The sequence below is a fragment of the Fukomys damarensis genome, unplaced genomic scaffold, assembly GCF_012274545.1.
Source record: "Fukomys damarensis isolate Sample0158 unplaced genomic scaffold, DMR_v1.0_HiC HiC_scaffold_7, whole genome shotgun sequence".
Taxonomy (NCBI): Eukaryota; Metazoa; Chordata; class Mammalia; order Rodentia; family Bathyergidae; genus Fukomys; species Fukomys damarensis.
Window position 1 is genome coordinate 43,640,025 of NW_022900919.1, and position 19,810 is coordinate 43,659,834.

The 19,810-nt window shown below is 46.2% G+C and overlaps 1 protein-coding gene across 5 annotated transcripts in view; it reads right to left on the bottom strand.

The window, feature by feature from the left end:
• Positions 1–19,810, bottom strand: part of Sirpa (signal regulatory protein alpha) — a 44,378-nt gene that overhangs the window by 13,291 nt on the left and 11,277 nt on the right. For 3 of the 5 annotated variants that reach the window (XM_033761225.1, XM_010611041.3, XM_010611043.3), the window contains 4 exons: positions 8,595–8,951; positions 4,053–4,370; positions 3,203–3,535; positions 1,131–1,244 (listed from right to left, as the gene is read on the bottom strand). In XM_033761225.1, the coding sequence (XP_033617116.1) occupies positions 1,131–1,244; positions 3,203–3,535; positions 4,053–4,370; positions 8,595–8,951 (1,122 nt within the window). The remainder of the gene's footprint in view (positions 1–1,130; positions 1,245–3,202; positions 3,536–4,052; positions 4,371–8,594; positions 8,952–19,810) is intronic. The other 2 variants (XM_010611044.2, XM_010611045.3) reach the window with 1 other exon arrangement.

Sequence of the window (19,810 nt, forward strand, 5' to 3'; positions counted from 1 at the left end):
GAAGGGACGCAGAAGGGTGCAGAAGGGATGTGTGCCTGATGCCTGACACACCCATCCAAGCTTAGCCAGGCACCTGGCATAGCATGGCAGCTTGCAGCAGGATTTGTCACTGCAGGCTGTGGCTCGTGTTGGGTCACAAGAAACATTTTTAACAGGGAAGAGGACAGAATATGACCAAAAAGAAAATACCAGCTCTTCAATTTTATATAAAGGGGTGAGTTGGGTTCAGACGTGAAATGTTACTTCTATTGCTTGCAGTGAAAAAAAAAAAAAGGTTTTAGAAATACCAGCTTAAAATCAACTCCTCCAAACATGGAAGAGAATGTGCACTGCCTTAGGTCCCAGGATGTTTCACACTTGTTGTTTCACAGGGGCTAACTTGGGCCTCATAACTATTCTCCAAAAGAGGTGTTGCTAGCCCATTTCACAGATGAGGAAACTCGAGGCACATGGAGCCCAGCTGGTTGTTTACAGTGTATAACAAGGTTCTCAATCCATGGCTTGCTTGACTTCAGAGTCAAAAGCTTGGTCACACTGACAGCCACACTCATGGACACAAACAAGAACATGTCCTGGGGTGGCACATCTCACAGGGCTCTCCTGGGAAGACATTATGTAAAACCAACTGCAGGAGCTGACACTCACTGAGCACTCATTGGCCAGGCCATCCCCTAATATTTCACACACAGTATCCATGCAGCCTCCAGCTCCCCTGCCCTGGAGGTAGATGGGACTATTAGTCCTTTCCCTTCTAGCCTCATACCCAGGGCTGGGACATGGAAGAAACCAGAAGTCTACTAAGCAGCTCCTGGAGAAGACTGCTCCGACCTGAAGCCCAGAGTAAGAGTCTCCAAGTCCCTTCTTTCTGCCTGGCATCTCCCCTCTTCCCACCTCAGTAGTAGTCCTGGAAGACGTGAGGCCTGGGGCAGTGATGGCCATTCTGCAACCACAAGGGCAACTCCATGGTTGACCCTCCAAACTCCATGATGCAGCTGCTCACCAGTCCAGCACTGCTGCCTCTGGCCTTTTTGTCAAAGTAAGTCAGTGCTGCCTAGGGCACCTAGTAGCAACCCCTCTGGGAAGGACAACCCAGGGGTAAACCTTAGTGAGGAAGCAGACAGTCCACCCACCTTTTTTCTGCCTGATTCGGAGGAGGTAGAGGGCCGCCATCAACAGGACTACCAGCAAGGCACACACCACACCCACCACGATAAAGACATTCCAGTTGTTTTTGGCACTTTTGTCTGCATGGAAGACAGGCTTCACGTAGGTAGATTACAAAGAGAGAGAAAAAAAAAAAAGCCCACTGCCTCTTCCCACCACTACGTAGGCCACTGCTTCTCCCAGGGACGGAGAACATCTGGCTGGGCCTTCTCAGATGGCTCCAGCCATATGAACGTGCACAGGGTCATTCAGGAGGGGTATAAACGCCACTCGGGGCCAGGAGGAAAAATGGGTGCTGCTGATAACCAGAGGATGCCAGCTGCAGGACGGGAGCAGTTGCCTCATCCCCATGGAACAGAAGCACACTCATCTGGAGTAACCAGAATGACTGCAACAGCAGCACAGACCCATCTCAGACTCTCAATCAGCAACTGGCTGTCAAACAAGGCACTAGGGTTGAGCAGGAGAAGTGTGGATGGGCACATTGTAGGTGCTCAGGGGTTGACCACTTCTCTGTGCCTGGGACCTATCCCACAGCCTAGGAGCTCTCCATTAGGGCACATAAGAAGGAGACAGCACCATAGGGACCCAGGGCACAGACTGAAGGTCCTAGAGCACTGTGGTTAGTGAGGGGCAGGACTCAGAGCCACAGACATGTGGATTCAAATCAATACCTTAAGTAGATGTCTGACCTTGGGCAAAACAGCTGAGCCTCTCTTCCCTGCTGGCTTCCTCTGCTGTTACAGAGGCCAACAATAATCTCTACCTCATTGGTTAACCCTGAGGCCACCTAAATAACCAGCTACCCAACTGACTCTTTCATCCTTTCTCAAAGTATCTGATGAGTGCATACTAAGCTATAATGTTGAACAAGATAATCATGGTCACCTCAGCTGAGATTCAGAACTCGGGGATCCCAAAACTCAGAATCAACACTGCTATGAGCAAGCAGAGGCTCTGATAGAGGCACTGACTTATCTAAGGTCACAAAGCAAGTTTATGACAGATCCAGAACAGATCACACGTCCTATGCATCCTATGAAAACCAGACATAAGCATAGTCAAAGGGGCACCATGATGCAGCCCCGAGGCTGTGTCGTTTGGAGCTTCCCTGAAGGATGCATGAAGAAACGGCCTTTGTTCTAACGCATGCATAGGTCCTGCTGTATACGAGGCAATAAAGACAGGAGATGGGACATTCCATGGTGGCATTGAAAGGACCCCAAGGTTCAGCTGTTTTCAACAAGGTTTCTGCACTGACCACACATTGGAGGGGCTGAGAAATGGTGCCCACAAACCCTGAATTGTGTTTAGGAGAGTGGAAGTGTGACTTTTGTCCTTAACGATTGTGTCCTTGGCCTTGAAATACTCTTCAGCTGAGAGATTGTCCCAGGAAACAGCCACATGTGGGCAGAATACATGAAAAGGAAGTTCACTGCCGCATCAACTGTTCCTGAGCCCATCTGCAAGCATCCTGAACACCCCTACCCAGTGGCAGGCACACAATATCAGCTAGGCACCAGGCAGTCTAGAAGAGGAGTGGGCACAAGAACAACAATGTATCTACTGTTAGGTGGGGAAGAAAGCAGGCAGGACACTAGGAAAGGATAGTCTCCTCCCTCCCTTTTCTTCCTTAATATCTATTTGAATCAAAAACCCACTGAGATGCATTATCAAACTCTACCAGTAGTGACTCTTGCAGTGTGAGGTTTGGGGGAGGGAAGCTCATGTTAAAGTTCTACTTTATTGTTTATAGACTTCTGTATTATTCCATACTAAGCATGTGGTTTTTCTTTTTATTTCTTTTTTTTGAGACAGGGTCTCACTATGTAGCTGAAACTGAACTGAACTCACTATGTAGCCCAGGTTGGTCTCGAACTCACAGTGATCTTCCTGCCTCAGCCTCCCAAGTGCTGGGATTACAGGCGTGTGCCACCATGCCCGGCCCCCTACTAAGCATGAATACTAGTTTTCACATCTTTTTAAAAAGTTAAGATAAGGTTTAAAAACAACTAGTCAGCTGGAGAGGTGGCCTCACCAGGAGTGGTATCCATGCCCTCCTTTTTTGGAGGGACAGAGACATGCACGGTCAGGTTTCTGGTGGCCGCTGGGTGCCCATCCTGCTCCACCTGGCAGGTGAGCACTGCATTCTCCCTATGAGCAGATGAATTCACCAAGATCCAGCTTGTCCAGCTGTAGGTCCCATCCTTGTTCTCTGTGACATTCAAGGATGTTTCTGTCCGGGACACATTTCCATTCTCCAACCAGGTCAGCTTCAGTCTTTGGGGGTAGAAATTCTTCACCTGGCAGGTGACGTTCATCTGGTTCTCTGTCATTGTGGGCTGCTGGGTGACCTCCAAGGTGGGCGGAACTGAAACAGCACAGGCAGAAGCTCTGACCTTATGGCATGGACAGGTCACAGAGGAAGGGCTGGAGAGCTGAGCACCACCTGGGACCATGCTAGGCATGCAGCAGGGGCTCAAACACTGAGGGTTTGTGCATGAATGAAATCACTAAGCACAGCACCTAACACAGTAGGTGCTTAAGGACAGGTGGCTCCTATGAGGCTAGTGAATGAAATCAACAAGCGCCAACCCCTGACATGAAGTCAGAATGCAGTGACTGGAGCAGAATAAATGTAATCACTGGGTACACAGGGACTTTGATCATAGTAGGTGCCTGATAATTATATTACTGTTGGTAAAATAAAAGCAATGACCAGTGTAGTGCTCATCACAGGGTAGGAGCCCACGTGCACACGTTAGGTGTGTAGGCCTGCTGGGAATGAGATCCAGGCCATTCAGGGCCAGGAGCAAAAGCCAGCTGGGAGGATCATGCTTGGTGGGCAGGAGTGGACTTGGGCTTGGGTCAGGGTCAGGGTCATCTACCTTGGATGCTGGCTGATAAGTTGGCAATCCCACGAAGAGGGACCCCCTGCAAGGTGACATGGGCCACCTCACAGATGACCTGTGAGCGAACATCCCCAGGGTCCAGTACCACCTTGGCTGTGCTAGAGATGCTGTAGGAGACGCTTTTGCCCACGGGATCCACGCTGGTCTGCGAGTCGGAGAGCTCGTTCCCATTTTTGAACCACTTCAGGCTGATGTTTCGGGGGGAGAAGCCATGGGACTTGCACGTGAAGTTCACTGTCTGCCCAGGTGTGGCCGTCACCACAGGGCCAGACACCACAGGGGGAGAAGGTTTGGCTACAAAGTATCATTTATAGACAAGAAATGTGATTGCAATGACCACCACTGATAGCGAGTGACACTATAAGGAACCTTCCTAGACATTTCTTGGGGGGCGGTGCTGGGCAACGATTTCAAGTCCTCCTGCATGCTAAGCACAGCTACCACTGAGCAACACTCCCAGCCATAGACATCTATGAATCCTAAGACAGCTGAGAGGGTAATATCCTCAGTCTCTGTCTCCTGTCTTGGGGGTGAGCACCTGCCCAGCCAGTTAGTAAGAAAGGGGGCAAAGGGGGGCCCAGGTGGAATCCAGGCCTGAGGTCAAAGTTCCTCTTTCTGTACCAGGGAGTTCCCACCAATCTGGGCACAGGGAGGAAATTATGGTCAGGTCTCATTCTTTGTTTTAACTGTTTCCTGTCAGCCTCTTCTGAAAACTTTGCCACCTAGGGAAAGCATTTGTAGAGGTAAATACATGGGACAAACGGCACCATAGCAGGCTGCACCAGTGATGTGGTGGGTACATCCTAGAGCACTATCTGTGACAAGGGACCACTGCTTTTCTCCTTCCTCTTGCCAGTGAGGGTGAATGAAATGGGGCCTTGGAATCATTTTGCTTTGGATCATACAAAGGAGAGGCTGCTAAAAAAACGAACACAAACAGATCTATATTTAACCAGACTTTATTCCCATCTAGAGTTCTCCCTGCAGGTACTTAGGCATTTATTCCATATTTTTCTTCTTTCCATAAATATGCCAGTAGGTCCGAATTTGAAAGGGAGAGGCTAAAAGAATGTTTTCCTGAATCTGGGAGATTCTGTTGCGTCGGTTTGGGGTTGAAAACAGATCACCTGGTGCAGAGAAAGCCAAAGGTGGTTAAGTTCTTAGTTACTAATTAATTACAAGAGACACAGACACAGGCCCACTGAGCAGGCTGCTTTCCCTGGTCCTAAAATCACACAAATGAGTGAAGGCAGTTTGCTCTGTATGGGTCCCAAATGGGTGTCTGCAAATTGCTAATTATTATCTAGAACTATCTATAAAAGTCACCAGGGTGGCAAATATCACACATATTTGCATTTGTAAATATTTAACTTGGTCCCTAACATCCACCAAACACAGTAAGTTTGAGTAAGTGTCATTTGAATAAGTCAAGCCAGCAAGACACCAGCAGTCTACAAGATCCTAAAGGAAGGGAGGCTGCAGAGCCAGCTCTTTATATGAAGGGGTTCCCTATCCTTGGAGTCAACCATCTGCTGACAGAAAATAAAACTTTTAAAACTATATCTTTACTGAGTATGAACAGGTTTTCTTTTTCTTTTTTTTTTGTACCGGGGATCGAACTCAGGTCCCTAGACTTGCAAGGAAGGCAGTGGAACCATTGAACTAAATCCCCAGCCCTTAAACAGGTTTTCTTGTCTTTATTCTTAATACAGTATAGTAACTATTTAAATAATATTTGCATTATGTTAGGCATTACATGAGTAAGCAGCCTAGAGATGATTTAAAGTATATGAGAGGATGTTAGAGGCCAATACTACACTACTTCATACATAGGACTTTAGCGTCCTTGGGTTTGGGTAACCTCATGGGTTCTGGAACTGATCCCCACAGAACTGAGGACAACTGTAGTTACCAGTTATGGAGTTCTAAGGAGCCTGACACTGGCTGCTCCATCTGTTATCACCAGCCCCACAAAGGGGTCCAAGTGTGAGCCCTTCTATGGGACAAAGCTCAAGAATGGTGTGGTTGGCCAAAGACACACAAGGTAGAGCAGGAAATAAAGAGCTAAGCTCATCTCATCATTCTGAGGCTGATTAACTTAATATCTGTTCTTTTATCTTCTTAGACTCAGTGCTTGCTTCTGTACCAAATGAATGAAAACACCATCTTGGTAAAATGAGGATGAATGCATGACACAGTGCCTGCATATAATAGGTGCTTAATAAATAACATTTATGACTGCTATTACTATTATTTTTGAAAAAACATTTTTCTTCTCTAGGAAGCCAGAGGCACAACAAAAGAAGTATGGAAGGGCTGGGGATTTAGCTCAGTGGCACCCGCCTGCCTCTCAAGTGCAAAGTCCTGAGTTCGATTCCCAGTACCAAAAAAAAAAACAAAAGAAGTATGGAGACGCCAAGAAAGTCTCAGTCCTGTTCCTACAGCTGCCATGAAAAACCTAAGGGAAAGAAGAAACAGAAACCACCAAATTCTGATTCTTTCCCTGCTTTCATAATAATAACCCTCGGAAAATGAGGTAAAGGGGTTCCAGAATACCGGTAAGATCACAGACACTTCCTCCATTGCAGCTATTTACAGAAAGCTGGAAGCTCTGTGAAGGGAGAAAGGACAAATTCCTCAGTGACATTTTCGGGTCACTTGAGAATCATCAGGGGAAGGTTCTGTGCTGAAGAGCGAAGAGGATTTGCTGAGCTCCAGTGCCTGTCCAAGCACAAACATGTATGAGAGGGCTGACCCCACAGTGAGGCTGGGTCGGAGCAGGCCTCTGACTGGGACCTCCCTCAGTGACCCTGGGGCCTGCTCCTTGAGATTTCCCTGCCCTGCCACAGAGGTCCCAGATTACTGTGCCTAGCCTGTGTTAACCTGAAGCACCTCACAATCTAGCTCCATGGGGAAACAAAGCTTAACTCTTCCTCTCTGGCCTCAGGAGTTGGCTGATTGAGTTGTGCCGGAATCACCTGCTAGCTGTGACTGCCTACACACAGGACATACCACGTGGATTTGTGATACCTACAAAGTCAGAATGAAGTCACCTTCCCTATCTATGTCCAGGAGTTGTGAGGAGACTTGACTGCTACCACATCCAGAAAAGAAAACTGGCAACATTCACAGAATTAAAGACATTCTCTCTGACCTAGCAGGCCTCTTCCCAGGTGGGATGGGGGTGTCCATATTTTGTGCAGCATGATGAATGTACAAGATCATCACTACAGCATGGTTGTAACAGCATGTTTCATATCAATTTAAACATCTACCTACAGAAGACCGTCAAATGTATGATGACATATGCAGATGCTGAAGCACAATGAAGCTGTTTAAACAATGGAGTGGTGCCCTATATAATCCCATGAATCTCAGCAAGGAAATGATCTGTAGCTATGGCTTTAGTTTGAAGAAATTTTCCAATCACCGACAAGCCTCAGGGTCTGAATGTCTGTGACATGCTGAATCTTTTAGAAACCAATGAAGAGTAGAAGTTGGTTCTTTGTTCAGCAGTTCAGGTCAAGAAGCTTTTATTCAGCAGTTACTACGTACCTGGCTCCCCTGTGGAGAAAACATCTAACACTGGGACAGGAAGAAGCCTGGCCTCGAATCAGATCTCAGTTCTGGTCCCTATCTGGGTACTAACTGGCCACATATGAGCCTCAGGGTTCTATTTGTAAAGAGTGGTTGGGTTGAATGGTCTAAAGGTCTTTGTTGCTGACAATCCTATAATCAGGCACCAGACAGAGCACCCTGGGTCTCTGGAAGGAAACCCAAAGTGAGCATCTTTGCAGGAGGCTCCTACATCACTCACATGAGGGACTCTCCTGAGTAGAGGACCCAGAGCCATCAGTGCCTGTGAGAGCCAATGCCCAATACACAGGGTCTTTGCGGGAAGACCCAGGGCAATGAGCCAACCTCTCATTAGCTCCTCCAGCCAGAGCATCAGATTCAAGAGGATGCCTGAGCCTGTTAGGATCTTCTTACTGATCTATTTTCTGCAGGGAAACGAGGAAAACATGTCCTACCTTCTTCCTGCCCTGGTCAGACTGGTCATCACAGAAGAACAAGCTTGTTGGGGGAAGAGCTTCAGCCATGATATCATCCTTTTTCCATGATATCATCAACAGACTCTGCATACAGTAGGCCCTTAGTACTCGGGCATAGAGGATTCACCTCCAAGGGAAACTACCCTCTGGAGAGAAGAGGTGAGGCCTGGCCCTGCGACTCAGCAGTTCACTCAAACTTGAAGCGCTAAAGGACTAGGGCACAGTAGAAAAGGCAAGGTCTGTGGAGCAGACACGGGGGTTGCAGAAGGCTATCATTTATGAGCCACGAAGCAAACAGCATGGCCTCTGCAGACCTTAGTTTCCCTGATCTGCTGAAGAAGTGACACCAGATCATGAACATGAGCACCCACCCAATCTGCTGCTTAGCTAGTGCTCACAGAGTAGAGTGTGATTCCTGACTTACTGTCACACACTAAGGGCCTAGGGAGGCACACACTGTACTCACCACGCACAGACAGCTCGGTGCCTCCTCCAGACTGAAACTCTCTGTCGTCAGAGCTGGTTTTCTGGAACTTCACACAGTAGTAGGTGCCAGCATCTGCTGGAGTGACGTTACTGATGCGGATGGAAAAGTCCATGGTGTCTCTCTTTGTGTTGTCTGACACATTTGTGACTCGGGGGAAGTGACCTCCTTTGAAATTGTAGATTAACTCCCGGCTTTTTTCTCGCTCCCTAAACCACTGGATGGGCCCCAGAGGGAAGAGGGAGGTCACAGTACAGTGCAGAGTGGCCGTCTCTCCAGCAGCAACCAATACTGACTTTTCAGGTTGAATCACCTGCAGATTCTCCTCTGAGGCTGCTCCTGGAGGGAGATACAGCAGTTAATATTCATCCTGATGGGTCCTGGGAGTTTATCATGTGTCCATCAACAGTAACTTTTACTGAGTGCATAGCATTGGAGCTCAGCATTCTGCGTGTATTATCACATGTAACCCTCATCTGTTTCTGTGCCTCAAGACTCTCTTAATACCAACATGGAACCTGAGGCACAAAAAAGTTAACTGACATAGGGGAGTGGGGACTTGCCTTCCTGAGCCCTCTGTGGAAGAGTGGTGTCTGAGCTGGGCTCGGAACTCAAATCTGCATTTACCAGGCAGAAAGGAGCCTGGTATTCCCACAGAGAGACTGGCCTGAGCAGGCTGAGCAGGGGTAGGAGGACATCTGGGATATGTGGAGCTCTACAAAATGGGAGAAAGTCATTGTTGATAGGTTGTTTCTGGTCTGGACCAGGAAGCAGTCCCTTAGAGCAAGAAGCTGGACTCAGCCAAGTGATAGTAGTGGAATAACAGAAAGAATATGAGCTTGAGTTGTGGGTCAGTGGCATCCTGTGTCACCTGCGGTTGTCACTTAGGTAAGTGAGAAGCCCAGTTGCTCTTCCACTGCCACATGCTGCATGGATAAAAATGCTGCCCTTGGATTGGGAATGGCCTTTTATGGGTCTCTGCCTCAGTTTCCTCATCTGTAAAGTAGTTACTATGAGCTCATCCTTGAAGATGGATCTCTGGGAGGACAAAACAAGCTGAGGCTGCTGATAATGTCAAAAAGCATCATCCAGTCCAGACTCATCAGACCTGGTTTGAAACCCGGTGTGCCCCTCATTCATGTGTGACCCTAATTTACCCACCTATTTTGACTCTCATTTTTTTTTTTTTTTATCTACGAGTTAAGCAGAATATCTCCCAGGTGCCTGCCTTGTTCTGAAAATGGTATTCTTTAGTCCCATAATGCCTGGCTGAGTACTGTTGTCATTACAAAGAAAATGCATAAGAAGAGGCAGTTGATTAAACTTCACTCCCACTGACCCTTGCTGATGCCCCTCAGACCTGGCTTGGGCTACACTGCGAGGACACAGCAGGAACTGGACCAGGCCACTCAAGCTCCCAGGCTGGGCAGCTAGAAGGAGCCCCAGGGGTGAGCTGAGCCTTAATGAGGGGAGACTGGTTAGAGGGCACAGGAAGATGACCAGGCAGGATGTGGTGGCCATGAGCTGTGCTGCAGATACCCAGGGGCTGAAAGACAGCAGCTGCGGAACAAGGCACAGCCAGGGTCACTGATTCTAAAGCAGGGGAAGGCGAGAAGATGAGGAAAATGGGGCAAAAAGAAAGGATAGATCATAAAGACCCCAAAGAAACACATAGAGCCATTCCTTAGTATCTGTGGGGAATTAGTTCCAGGAACTCTCTCAGATTCCAAAATCAAAGGATACTCACTTTTGAGGATACTGTGCCACATAAAATAGCACAGCATTTGTATAAGACGGATGCACATACTCGTGTAAACTGTAAATCATCTCTAGATTACTTATACAATCTTGTGTCCCTGAACGGTGGAGATCGAGCCATTTCATCATCATGTGAACATTATGCATAATTACACAAACCAAAATGGTATGACTTACTTAAACCTAGGTATATGATTCATACTGTAGTATATGGGTTTCCATTGTTAACCAAAAAAGGTATGTGGTACACAACTGTGATACTTAATGCAATGTAAATAGTTATTATACTGGATTGTTTAGGGAATAATGACATCAACCATAAAAATCTGCACTTGGTTCAGTACAGATGCAGCCATAATAGGCCTAACTATGTTTCTGATCCATGGTCGGTTAAATATGTGGATATAAACTCAATGATATGACAGACAACTGTTCACAGAAGTAGCAGAGGCACTGAGAGGCAAGACAGAGAGGGAGATATGATAGGGAAAAGAAGTTTAAGAAAGACAGGAAAGAGTGGTGCTTGTACACAGTGGGCCAGGTGATCCGGTCCTCCACTGGGACCTGCACTGACCCTCAGTGTAATCTTGTCCAGTAGAGAGGGATGCAGCAGGTTCCCTGAGTAGCTCCTCAGGCTCTGGCGGGCAGAAGAGACCTTGTGAATTTGTCCACCAGACCCTGGCCTGGCACTACACTGCTGGCAGGGGGAAAGTGCTCAAGAGAAGGGAATCTCACGTACTCCTCTGCCCTCATGGGGAGAGGCCGGGGTCTTAATGCAGGCCTGGTACCACCTGTCCACTGTACTACCTCTCTCCCTCTCTCAGCCACAGGGCTCACTCGAGGTTCAGCTCTTGTGGCAGGGTGAGCAGGGTCTCCAAGTATCACTCTGAACATTGTCTGATTCTCACAGCACCAAGCCAGTACTCCAGCACGTGTGGCTGGTCCAACTGGAAACACTGTCTGGCAGGAGCACAGGTCCTTGGCCAGCAGACAAGAACAGGTTTCCCAGCTTAGCACCTCCTCTCTGTCCCCCATTCCCTCATCCACAAAGTAGAATTTCAGCATCCACCACCACTCCCATATAGTTATGAGGATCGTGACAGATCTCCACATAAGGACCTGCTATGTTCACCCTGGTTAAATGCTAGCTCCTATCCTTATTGTTATCACATAGCTGCATTATTGATATATTTGGTTTTCTCAGGATTGTTGTATCTCCCACTAGGATGTTGGATCCACAAGGGACTGTTTCCAGCCTCCTGTCTAGAGCAGTATCTGGCACACACTGGGACCTCAATAAACATATGCTGAGCGAACACACGGATGAATGGCGGAAGGAGGGATTTTATTTGTGCGGTGACCCTGGCAAATTCCAACTCCAAGTCTCTTTCCTCATCTGTTCAATGAAGCTATTACTGGCCTATCCCAGAGTCAGTTATTATTATCCTTATCAATAACAGTGGCACCCTGTGTGAGTCAGCACTGGGGTGGGAGCTCCTCATTCAGGAGTGGCTGTGGGGTCAGTGTGTGGCAAGTTGGAGCAGGGCTATTCTCAGGGTGCAGCTGGAGGCCCATAATCACACCCCGGGCAGGCAACAATAAAATCTGCACTTGGGTAGGGCTGGCTCCCCTTCATCTTCTTCTTCTTCTTTTTTTTTTTTTAGCTCTCTCCACCAACTGCAGCCAGATTTAGGCATCTTAATTAATTAGCTAGTGTTTATAAAGCGTTTGAAGAATTTTAAAAGTGTGATATAAGTGCCAAATATTATTTTAATCTGGGTATGTGTTTTTTTTTCCAGCAAAGAGTTTTTTTTTTTTCTTTTGCTTGTTGTCTTTCCTTTCTCTCTGCGGGTTCTGTTCTGGGAACTGGGCTTGTTAAAAATTGGCTCCTGAGCTCCGAGCCTGGGGTCACCATGTTGGCATTGCTGATGAAACCATTTCCTGTTCTCCCGGGGCCCTGCTGGCAGGGTTTGTGCCTGTTCAGGGGCCTGAGCCATTCTAGAGGAGAGGGTGGCAGGGCAGGCACATGCTGCTGGTGGGAGGGGAAACTGACCTCTTTCGGGGAAGCAGTTTGGCAGGATATCCAGAGCCTGCTGTTTCCCAAAGACACACCCTCAGACATGGAGGGGGTCTCCTCCACAAAGGTCTTCAAAAAGCTGGCAAACAACCCAAGGCCCAGTGATCAGGATGGCTTAGTGAATGACAGCTTGTCTCCTATATGGAATTATAGGCAGCCATAAAAATCTATTACCATGAACACCACAGTAATGTGGACATTTTTAAATAACATGGTGGCTAAACAAATAAAACTTGTCCCTTGCAAAGCATTTAGAAGAAACAAAAAAAGTATAAAAATAAAATAATAATCTCATATAATATCATCAAAGATAACTGCAATCAACATTGTGATGTGTTGCAGTTAAAATATAAATGAATAAAAACAAAAAAAATTACACTTTCGGATAACTAAGGATATGTACAAATACTCTACTTCATTCATTTAAGTGTTCTCCTAAAACTGAAAAATTGGAAATATCCTAATATCCAAGGAAAGCAGACCGGCTGATACCACTGCGGTGAATCTATTTGATGGTCGAATCTACAGTCATAAAAATAATGGTGCAGAAGTACAGTGGGCATTTGTTGCAAGGTCAGAGTTGGTTACCCAGTGATTAAGAGTCAGTGTGATCCCAAACTTCTGGTTTGGTTGGGGGGGGGGATAATAAAGATTAGCAGTGATTACTTTTCAGTGGCAGATTTACATGGGATTTTGCTTTTGTTTATGTTTTGTTGGCATTATTTGTGCAAGAGAAGAGATGAAGAAAAACCTATACTTTCATATGATCATGACTTTGTAAGACAAAATAAAACTATTTATGAACAACTGCAAGGTACCATCCAAAGCTATGAAATGCAACTTTTTTTGACTTATGAATCTAAATCATGGGGTCTCTGTCTCTTGAGTCTTTTTCATATTTTCTAGACTAAACACTAACACACATATAATATCTTGGACTAGGGATACAGCTCAGTGGTAGAGCATTTGCCTAGCACATGTAAGGCCCAGGTTATACTGCTAGCAAAAATAGGCACACACTCAAAGAGCATGTATAGTATGTCACTGTATTTAAAGACATCTATATGTGTAATTGCATATTACATATATTTATTTACTGTTTCAACGAACACCCCCCACCCCAGCCAAGGATTTTGTCTGTTTCATTTATCTGCTTGAATTTTTAAATTTTGCAATACTGAGGACTGAACCTAGGGCCTTGTGCCTGCTAGGTGAGTGCTCTACCACTGAGGTACACTCCGTTTTTTGAAATTTTATTTTGAGACAGGGTCTAAATTGCAAAATTGCTCTGGTTGGCCTGGAATTTTCAATCCTCCTGTCTCAGCCTCCTGAGTGCTGGGATTAGAGGCTTGCCCTGTTTTGTTCCCTGCTGTTTCTCAGCTCCTGATAACTGTGCTTGTTATAGAAGACATGCCCATAAATGTTTTGCTAATAGTCTGACCAACTGCATATCTAGAGAAACAGGTCTAAAAAGACAAATGCAACCATGTTGCAGTGTGTTACACCTGGGATATAAGAGTAGGGGTACGATGGGCACATTTTCTTGTTACTTTATAAGAAATAATATACTGAACATATTATTTTTATTTGTAGTAAACATTTTGGAAAAATATAAGTAATGAAGCAGAACACATGAATAGGTTTCCTAAGGGGGGAAGTAACTGTCATGTGTTTGCTCTAAGAGTAACTCGGAGTCCCCAGGACATGGTTGGCCCACAGCTCAGGGGTGGTCAGTGATGATTTACAGGATCCGCCCTGTGTGCTAAACCTTGCACTGAGGGCTCTGGATGGCTGAGTCCCTGGCCTCCTGGAGCCTGCACACTAGTGATGAAGACACACTTGAAATCACTTAAGTGATTGCATTTGGAATGCCCCCAGCCTGCCCCATAGTTGCCTGTTTCCTAACCTCTTCTTCTGACCTACTACCCCTACCACCCTGCCTTCTTACTCTTCCTCAAATGGCTAAGGAAAGCTAGATTCCCTGTGTCAAATATCACTAAGAAATGTATTTAAGGTGAGGACAGAACTGAACACTGGGCTTGAAAACACATATTTCACTTTAAAAAAAATAATGCTTATGTGTGGCTTTTGAGATTAAGATGAAAACAATTTTCACAAGAACTGGATAACTTTTCTAATGGATAAAACAAATCAACCTAGAACCAAAGCGTGAGAGGACGAGGCAAGGCCAGGTGACCCCTGGTGTGACTCCCCCAGAGGCATGGCTCCATGAGGAGAGAACACAGCTGATGTGTACACTTCCCCCGAGCTGGCCTTACTCAGGGACACTCTGCCACTTGCATGGGTGCTGGACATTCCCCGAGGCTATGGGCAGTGTCCTGGCACTGTCTGAGGTGCAGCATCCCAAGACACCTTGCATGACACACCAGACCCACAGCAGAGGCAGCTCAGTGCCCTCTTCCCTGATTATAATCAGGGTTCACCATTCTCTGGAGCCTTGGCTTACCATGCACAGGGGAACCTAACACCTCATCAGGGCAACTTTTGCGTATTCTGGCTGTGATGTAATGGCTTGTTTGAGTGTGTAGTACAGGAGTGGGCAAAAGGACACGTGAATGTAACTGTGCTATAGTGCGGAGAAAGTGCACACGCAGGCTGTAGTGTAGGAATATATAAAATACATAAATACTAGTGTTTTAAAGGGGATGCACACAGGGTGTGGGGTAAGTGTGCAAAAGAACACATGAGTGTGCACAAGAATACCTATACAATAGAAGGAAGACGTGAACGGGTGTGTTTGCTCCTGAGTGTGCAGAGCACAAGTACTCACACATGTGCACATGGGTGGGTAAAGGGACTGTGTGAGCATAGAGACAATATATGGGGCAGGAACATCTCAAGGTACAGCACGAGAGTGCATCTGCATTGAGTCCATCAGGGTTCCTGCTGGGCCGGTCTTAGCTGCACTTGGCCCTAGCCCTGAGAAGTGGTACTAACCTCACACAGCAGCTCCCTCCTATGTGCCTTCATAGCACATAGGGAAGGCCTGGTCAGAGATACCCTGCTGGAGCCCTCAACCACGGAGGCAGAGGGCACCGGGGCTGGGTTCCTCTAGAGGTCACCTCTGCACACAGCTACCTGAACTCCATCATTCCAGTGTGGGAGCTTGGGGCTCTGACAGTCTCAGCCATATGATGATTTCCCTCTAGAATCAGAATGATTCATTCATTCCAAGTCACCCTCTGTTGCCAGGCCCTGTCCTAGATGCCACAGGACAGAGGAGTAAGCTGGGCACTGTCCCTGACAACAGCTCACTCTGTGGGGTATCTTGGACACGGGAAATAACTGTGCACATATATGGGGTCATCAGCATTGTCAGAGGAGGCTTGGGAGTGAGACCTGGAAAGACTTCTTGGAGATGGTGACCCCTGGACTGGGTGAAGGAGGGAGCAGTAGCAAAGACACAGAGGAGGGACAAGAGCCAGTATGATCTGGGGACCAGGGCCGAGTCCTGGGGACTCAAATCCTAGCAAACTGGAAGGGGCTAGCCAGGCACATGGCTAACCTGGTACCTGTAGTATGGCTTGGGTTGTCCAGCATTCTGTTGGCACCATTGGGTGAGCCCACCAGACAGAGATACCGGATGCTGCAGTGGAAACTACCATGGCACTGAAGTGGAATAACAGGGACATGTGGCCAGGTTGGGGAAGTGGGCTCCTCCCCTCATCTCTATCTAAATAGCTCCAAGGACAGTGCCCTGTGCTGCTCCCCTGGTGCTGAATGAACCCTGCCAAGTGGCAGGAAACTTCTAAGGTGCCAAGCCAGCTCCAAGATTGGGCTCTGGGGTCAGAGGCCTGTCTCAAACCCAGTGGGGTGATATGGCAAAGTGGCTTTTCTCCAAGCCTCAGTTTCCCCACCTATAAACAGGAGATCCAACCTTCCTTCTCTAAAGAATCATGCTTGGTGACTGGAAAAGCTGGACTAAGAATTACCATTTTTTTTGACTCCTTACTCTCTCATGTCCATACCCTTCTATTTGTAGGTCTGGCCAGCTCAGCTTCCAAAAGATGTGACCTACCTCTGGCCTCCTCTGGCCTCTTCCACTGCAATGTCACTGCTTATCTGGACCCTTATCACAGTGGCCTCTCTACATCATCTCCCTACAACACATGATCTATCTATAACTAGAGCATTCCCTAAGCCTAAGGCAAGTGACATCCTTCGTGTCCTTCTGTGGCACCCACTGCACTCAGACGGAGGTCCAGAATCCCTGTGGTGGTTCCCAGGGCCTGAAAGCCTTGTTCTTTCTCAATCACACCAGTCTGGTCACTACTGGGCCTTTGCATTTGCCGTTACTTCTGCCTGGCACTTTCATTCCCTTGATCCGTACATGCCTGGCTCCCTCACCTCCTTCAGGTCTGTGAGTATTCTATGGCCACCCTGCATGAAATTCTACTCTCCCAATGCCCATGCTCTGCTTGTTCTGTTCACATTACCTACCACCTGACATATTGTGCATTTACTTAATTTTTTAGTGTCCAACTCCCTACCATAGACTTCCTTATAAATCCTTTAAGAGGAAGGGCTTAGTTTTATTCCCCTAGTTTAGACCAGTGCCTGGCGTTTCTGCACAGGTTTTGGTTTAGATGCTTACCCTCCCACCCACAAGACCCCAAGAAATGCCCTAACCTTGTTGGACCTTTGGCTTCTCATCTGAAAAATGGGGATGATGATGATGATGATGATGATGACGACAACAATTACACTAGGGCTGTGCTAAGACCTATGGGCTGCCATGTGTAAAGAGCTGAGCACCACACTTTGCTTAAGTGAGTATTCAGTGCTGGGCAGCTCTGCCCATGTAGCTGGCATTTAAAGATGAAGGGATGACAAGGGACCACCTGAAATCTGTGGGACTAAGGGCTCCCCCTGAGGTGGAACCAGCTCCGCCTTAAGGGTATGCATAAGACACTCTGGAACCGGGCCTGTGGGCAGGCCAGGCACTGTCAAGAAGGGAGACAGGGACAGGGAGAGTCAGAGGTCCCCATGTTTGTGGCTGGATTCACACAGAAACTGGATGGAAGGGTGCAGTGCTGGTGGTGAGGCCTGGAGCAGAGGCTGAGAGCTCAGGTGTTGTACTCCCTACCTATAGCCCCACTGTTGTATTGAGACTGACCCCACTGTTGAGTGGCCATGCTCTCAGTGGACAATGGTCCGGTTGGGCTGAGATGGAGAAGAGACTGCTACCATCACCACTCCCCACTCCAGAAGAGGACATGGAAGCCCAGGTCCTGATAGATTCACTGCTAAAGTTTACAAGAAATTTAGAGAAGAACTACTGTCATTACACTTCAAATTTTTCAATGAAATTGAAAGGGAAGCAATACTTCCAAATTCATTCCTGGAAGCAAGTATCACTTTGATTCCCAAACCAGGGAAAGACGCAACTAAAACAGAGAACTACAGGCCAATCTCCTTAATGAATATAGATGCAAAAATCCTTAATAAATACTAGCAAACAGAATACAGAGGATCATGAAGAAGTCGTACATCCTGATTTATTCCAGGGATGCAAGGATGGTTCAACATACGTTAAGTCAATAAATGTAATACACTCTATTAACAGAGTCAAGGACAAAAACCATATGATCCTCTTGATAGATGCAGAAAAAGCATTTGACAAAATTCAACATCCATTCATGATAAAAACCCTGCAAAAAATTGGAATAGATGGTCTATATCTCAACTTAATAAAGGCTATCTACGAAAAACCAACAGCCAACATCATATTAAATGGCCAAAAACTGAAAATCTTCATGTTAAAATCAGGAACAAGATAAGGGTGCCCACTATCACCACTCCTCTTCAATATAGTTCTGGAAACATTAGCCATAGCAATTAGACAAGAGAAAGAAATTAAAGCAATAAAGGTAGGAAAGAAAGAAGTTAAACTGTCATTATTTGCTGATGATATGATACTCTACATTGAAGACCCAAAAAACTCTACCAAAAGACCTCTAGACTTAATTGACACTTTTAGCAGAGTAGTAAGATACAAGGTCAATACCCAAAAATCAATAGCCTTCTTGTACACAAGTAACAGACTCACTGAGCGAGAAATTAGGGAAAAAATTCCTTTCACAATAGCATCCCCCCACCCCCCAAAAAAAAGAAGTATCTAGGAATCAATCTAACAAAAGACGCAAAAGACCTCTACACTGAAAACTACAGCACTCTGAAAAAAGAGATCGAAGAGGATATAAGAAAATGGAAAGATATCCCCTGCTCCTGGGTACAAAGAATCAACATAGTGAAAATGGCCATACTACCAAAACTGCTATACAGATTCAATGCAATGACAAATGAAATTCCAACACTATATTTCACAGAACTAGAAACAAGAATCCAAAAATTCATTTGGAACCATAAGAGACGTAGAATAGCAAAAGCCATTCTAGGCAACAGATACATGGCAGCGGGTATAACAATTCCCAATTTGAAACTATACTACAAAGCCACTGTGATAAAAACAACATGGTACTGGCAAAGAAACAGACCTGAGGATCAGAGGAACAGATTGGAAAACACAAAAACAACTCCAGATGTACTCAGCTACCTCATCTTCGACAAAGGAGCTGACCATTCCCACTGGAGGATGGATGACCTCTTTAATAAACGGTGTTGGAAAAACTGGATCTCAACTTGCCAAAGATTAAAACTAGACCCTTACCTTTCACAATGCACTAAATTAAAATCCAAGTGGATTAAAGATCTAAATATTAAAACAGAAACACTAAACTTGCTAGAAGATAAGTTAGGCAGAACTCTGGAAGACATTGACACAGGAAAAGACTTTATGAACAAATCCTCAGTAGCACGAGAACTAGCAGTAAGAATCAACAACTAGGATCTCATTTTATTAAAAACTTCTGCACTGCAAAAGAAACCATCAACAGAACTAAGAGACAACCTACAATGTGGGAAAAAAATTCTACCAGCTGCTCCTCAGACAAACGACTGAATATATAGAATATATAAAGAACTCAAAACAATCAGCTCCCCCAAATATAAAGACCCGATTCAAAAATGGGCATCCGAAATGAACAGACACTTCTCAGACAAAAAAGTAAAAGCAGCAAGTAAATATATGAAAAAATGTTCCACATCACTGGTCATTCGAGAGATGCAGATGAAAACAACACTGAGATTCCACCTCACCCCACAAAGAATGGCTGCTATCAAGAAATCAACAAATAACAAATGTTGGTGGGATTGTGGGGAGAAAGGAACCCTTTTCCATTGTGGGTGGGAGTGCAGACTGGTGCAACCACTATGGAAATCAATATGGAGGTACCTTAAAGAGCTGGGACTAGAGGTTCCATTTGACCCAGCCCCCTCTCTC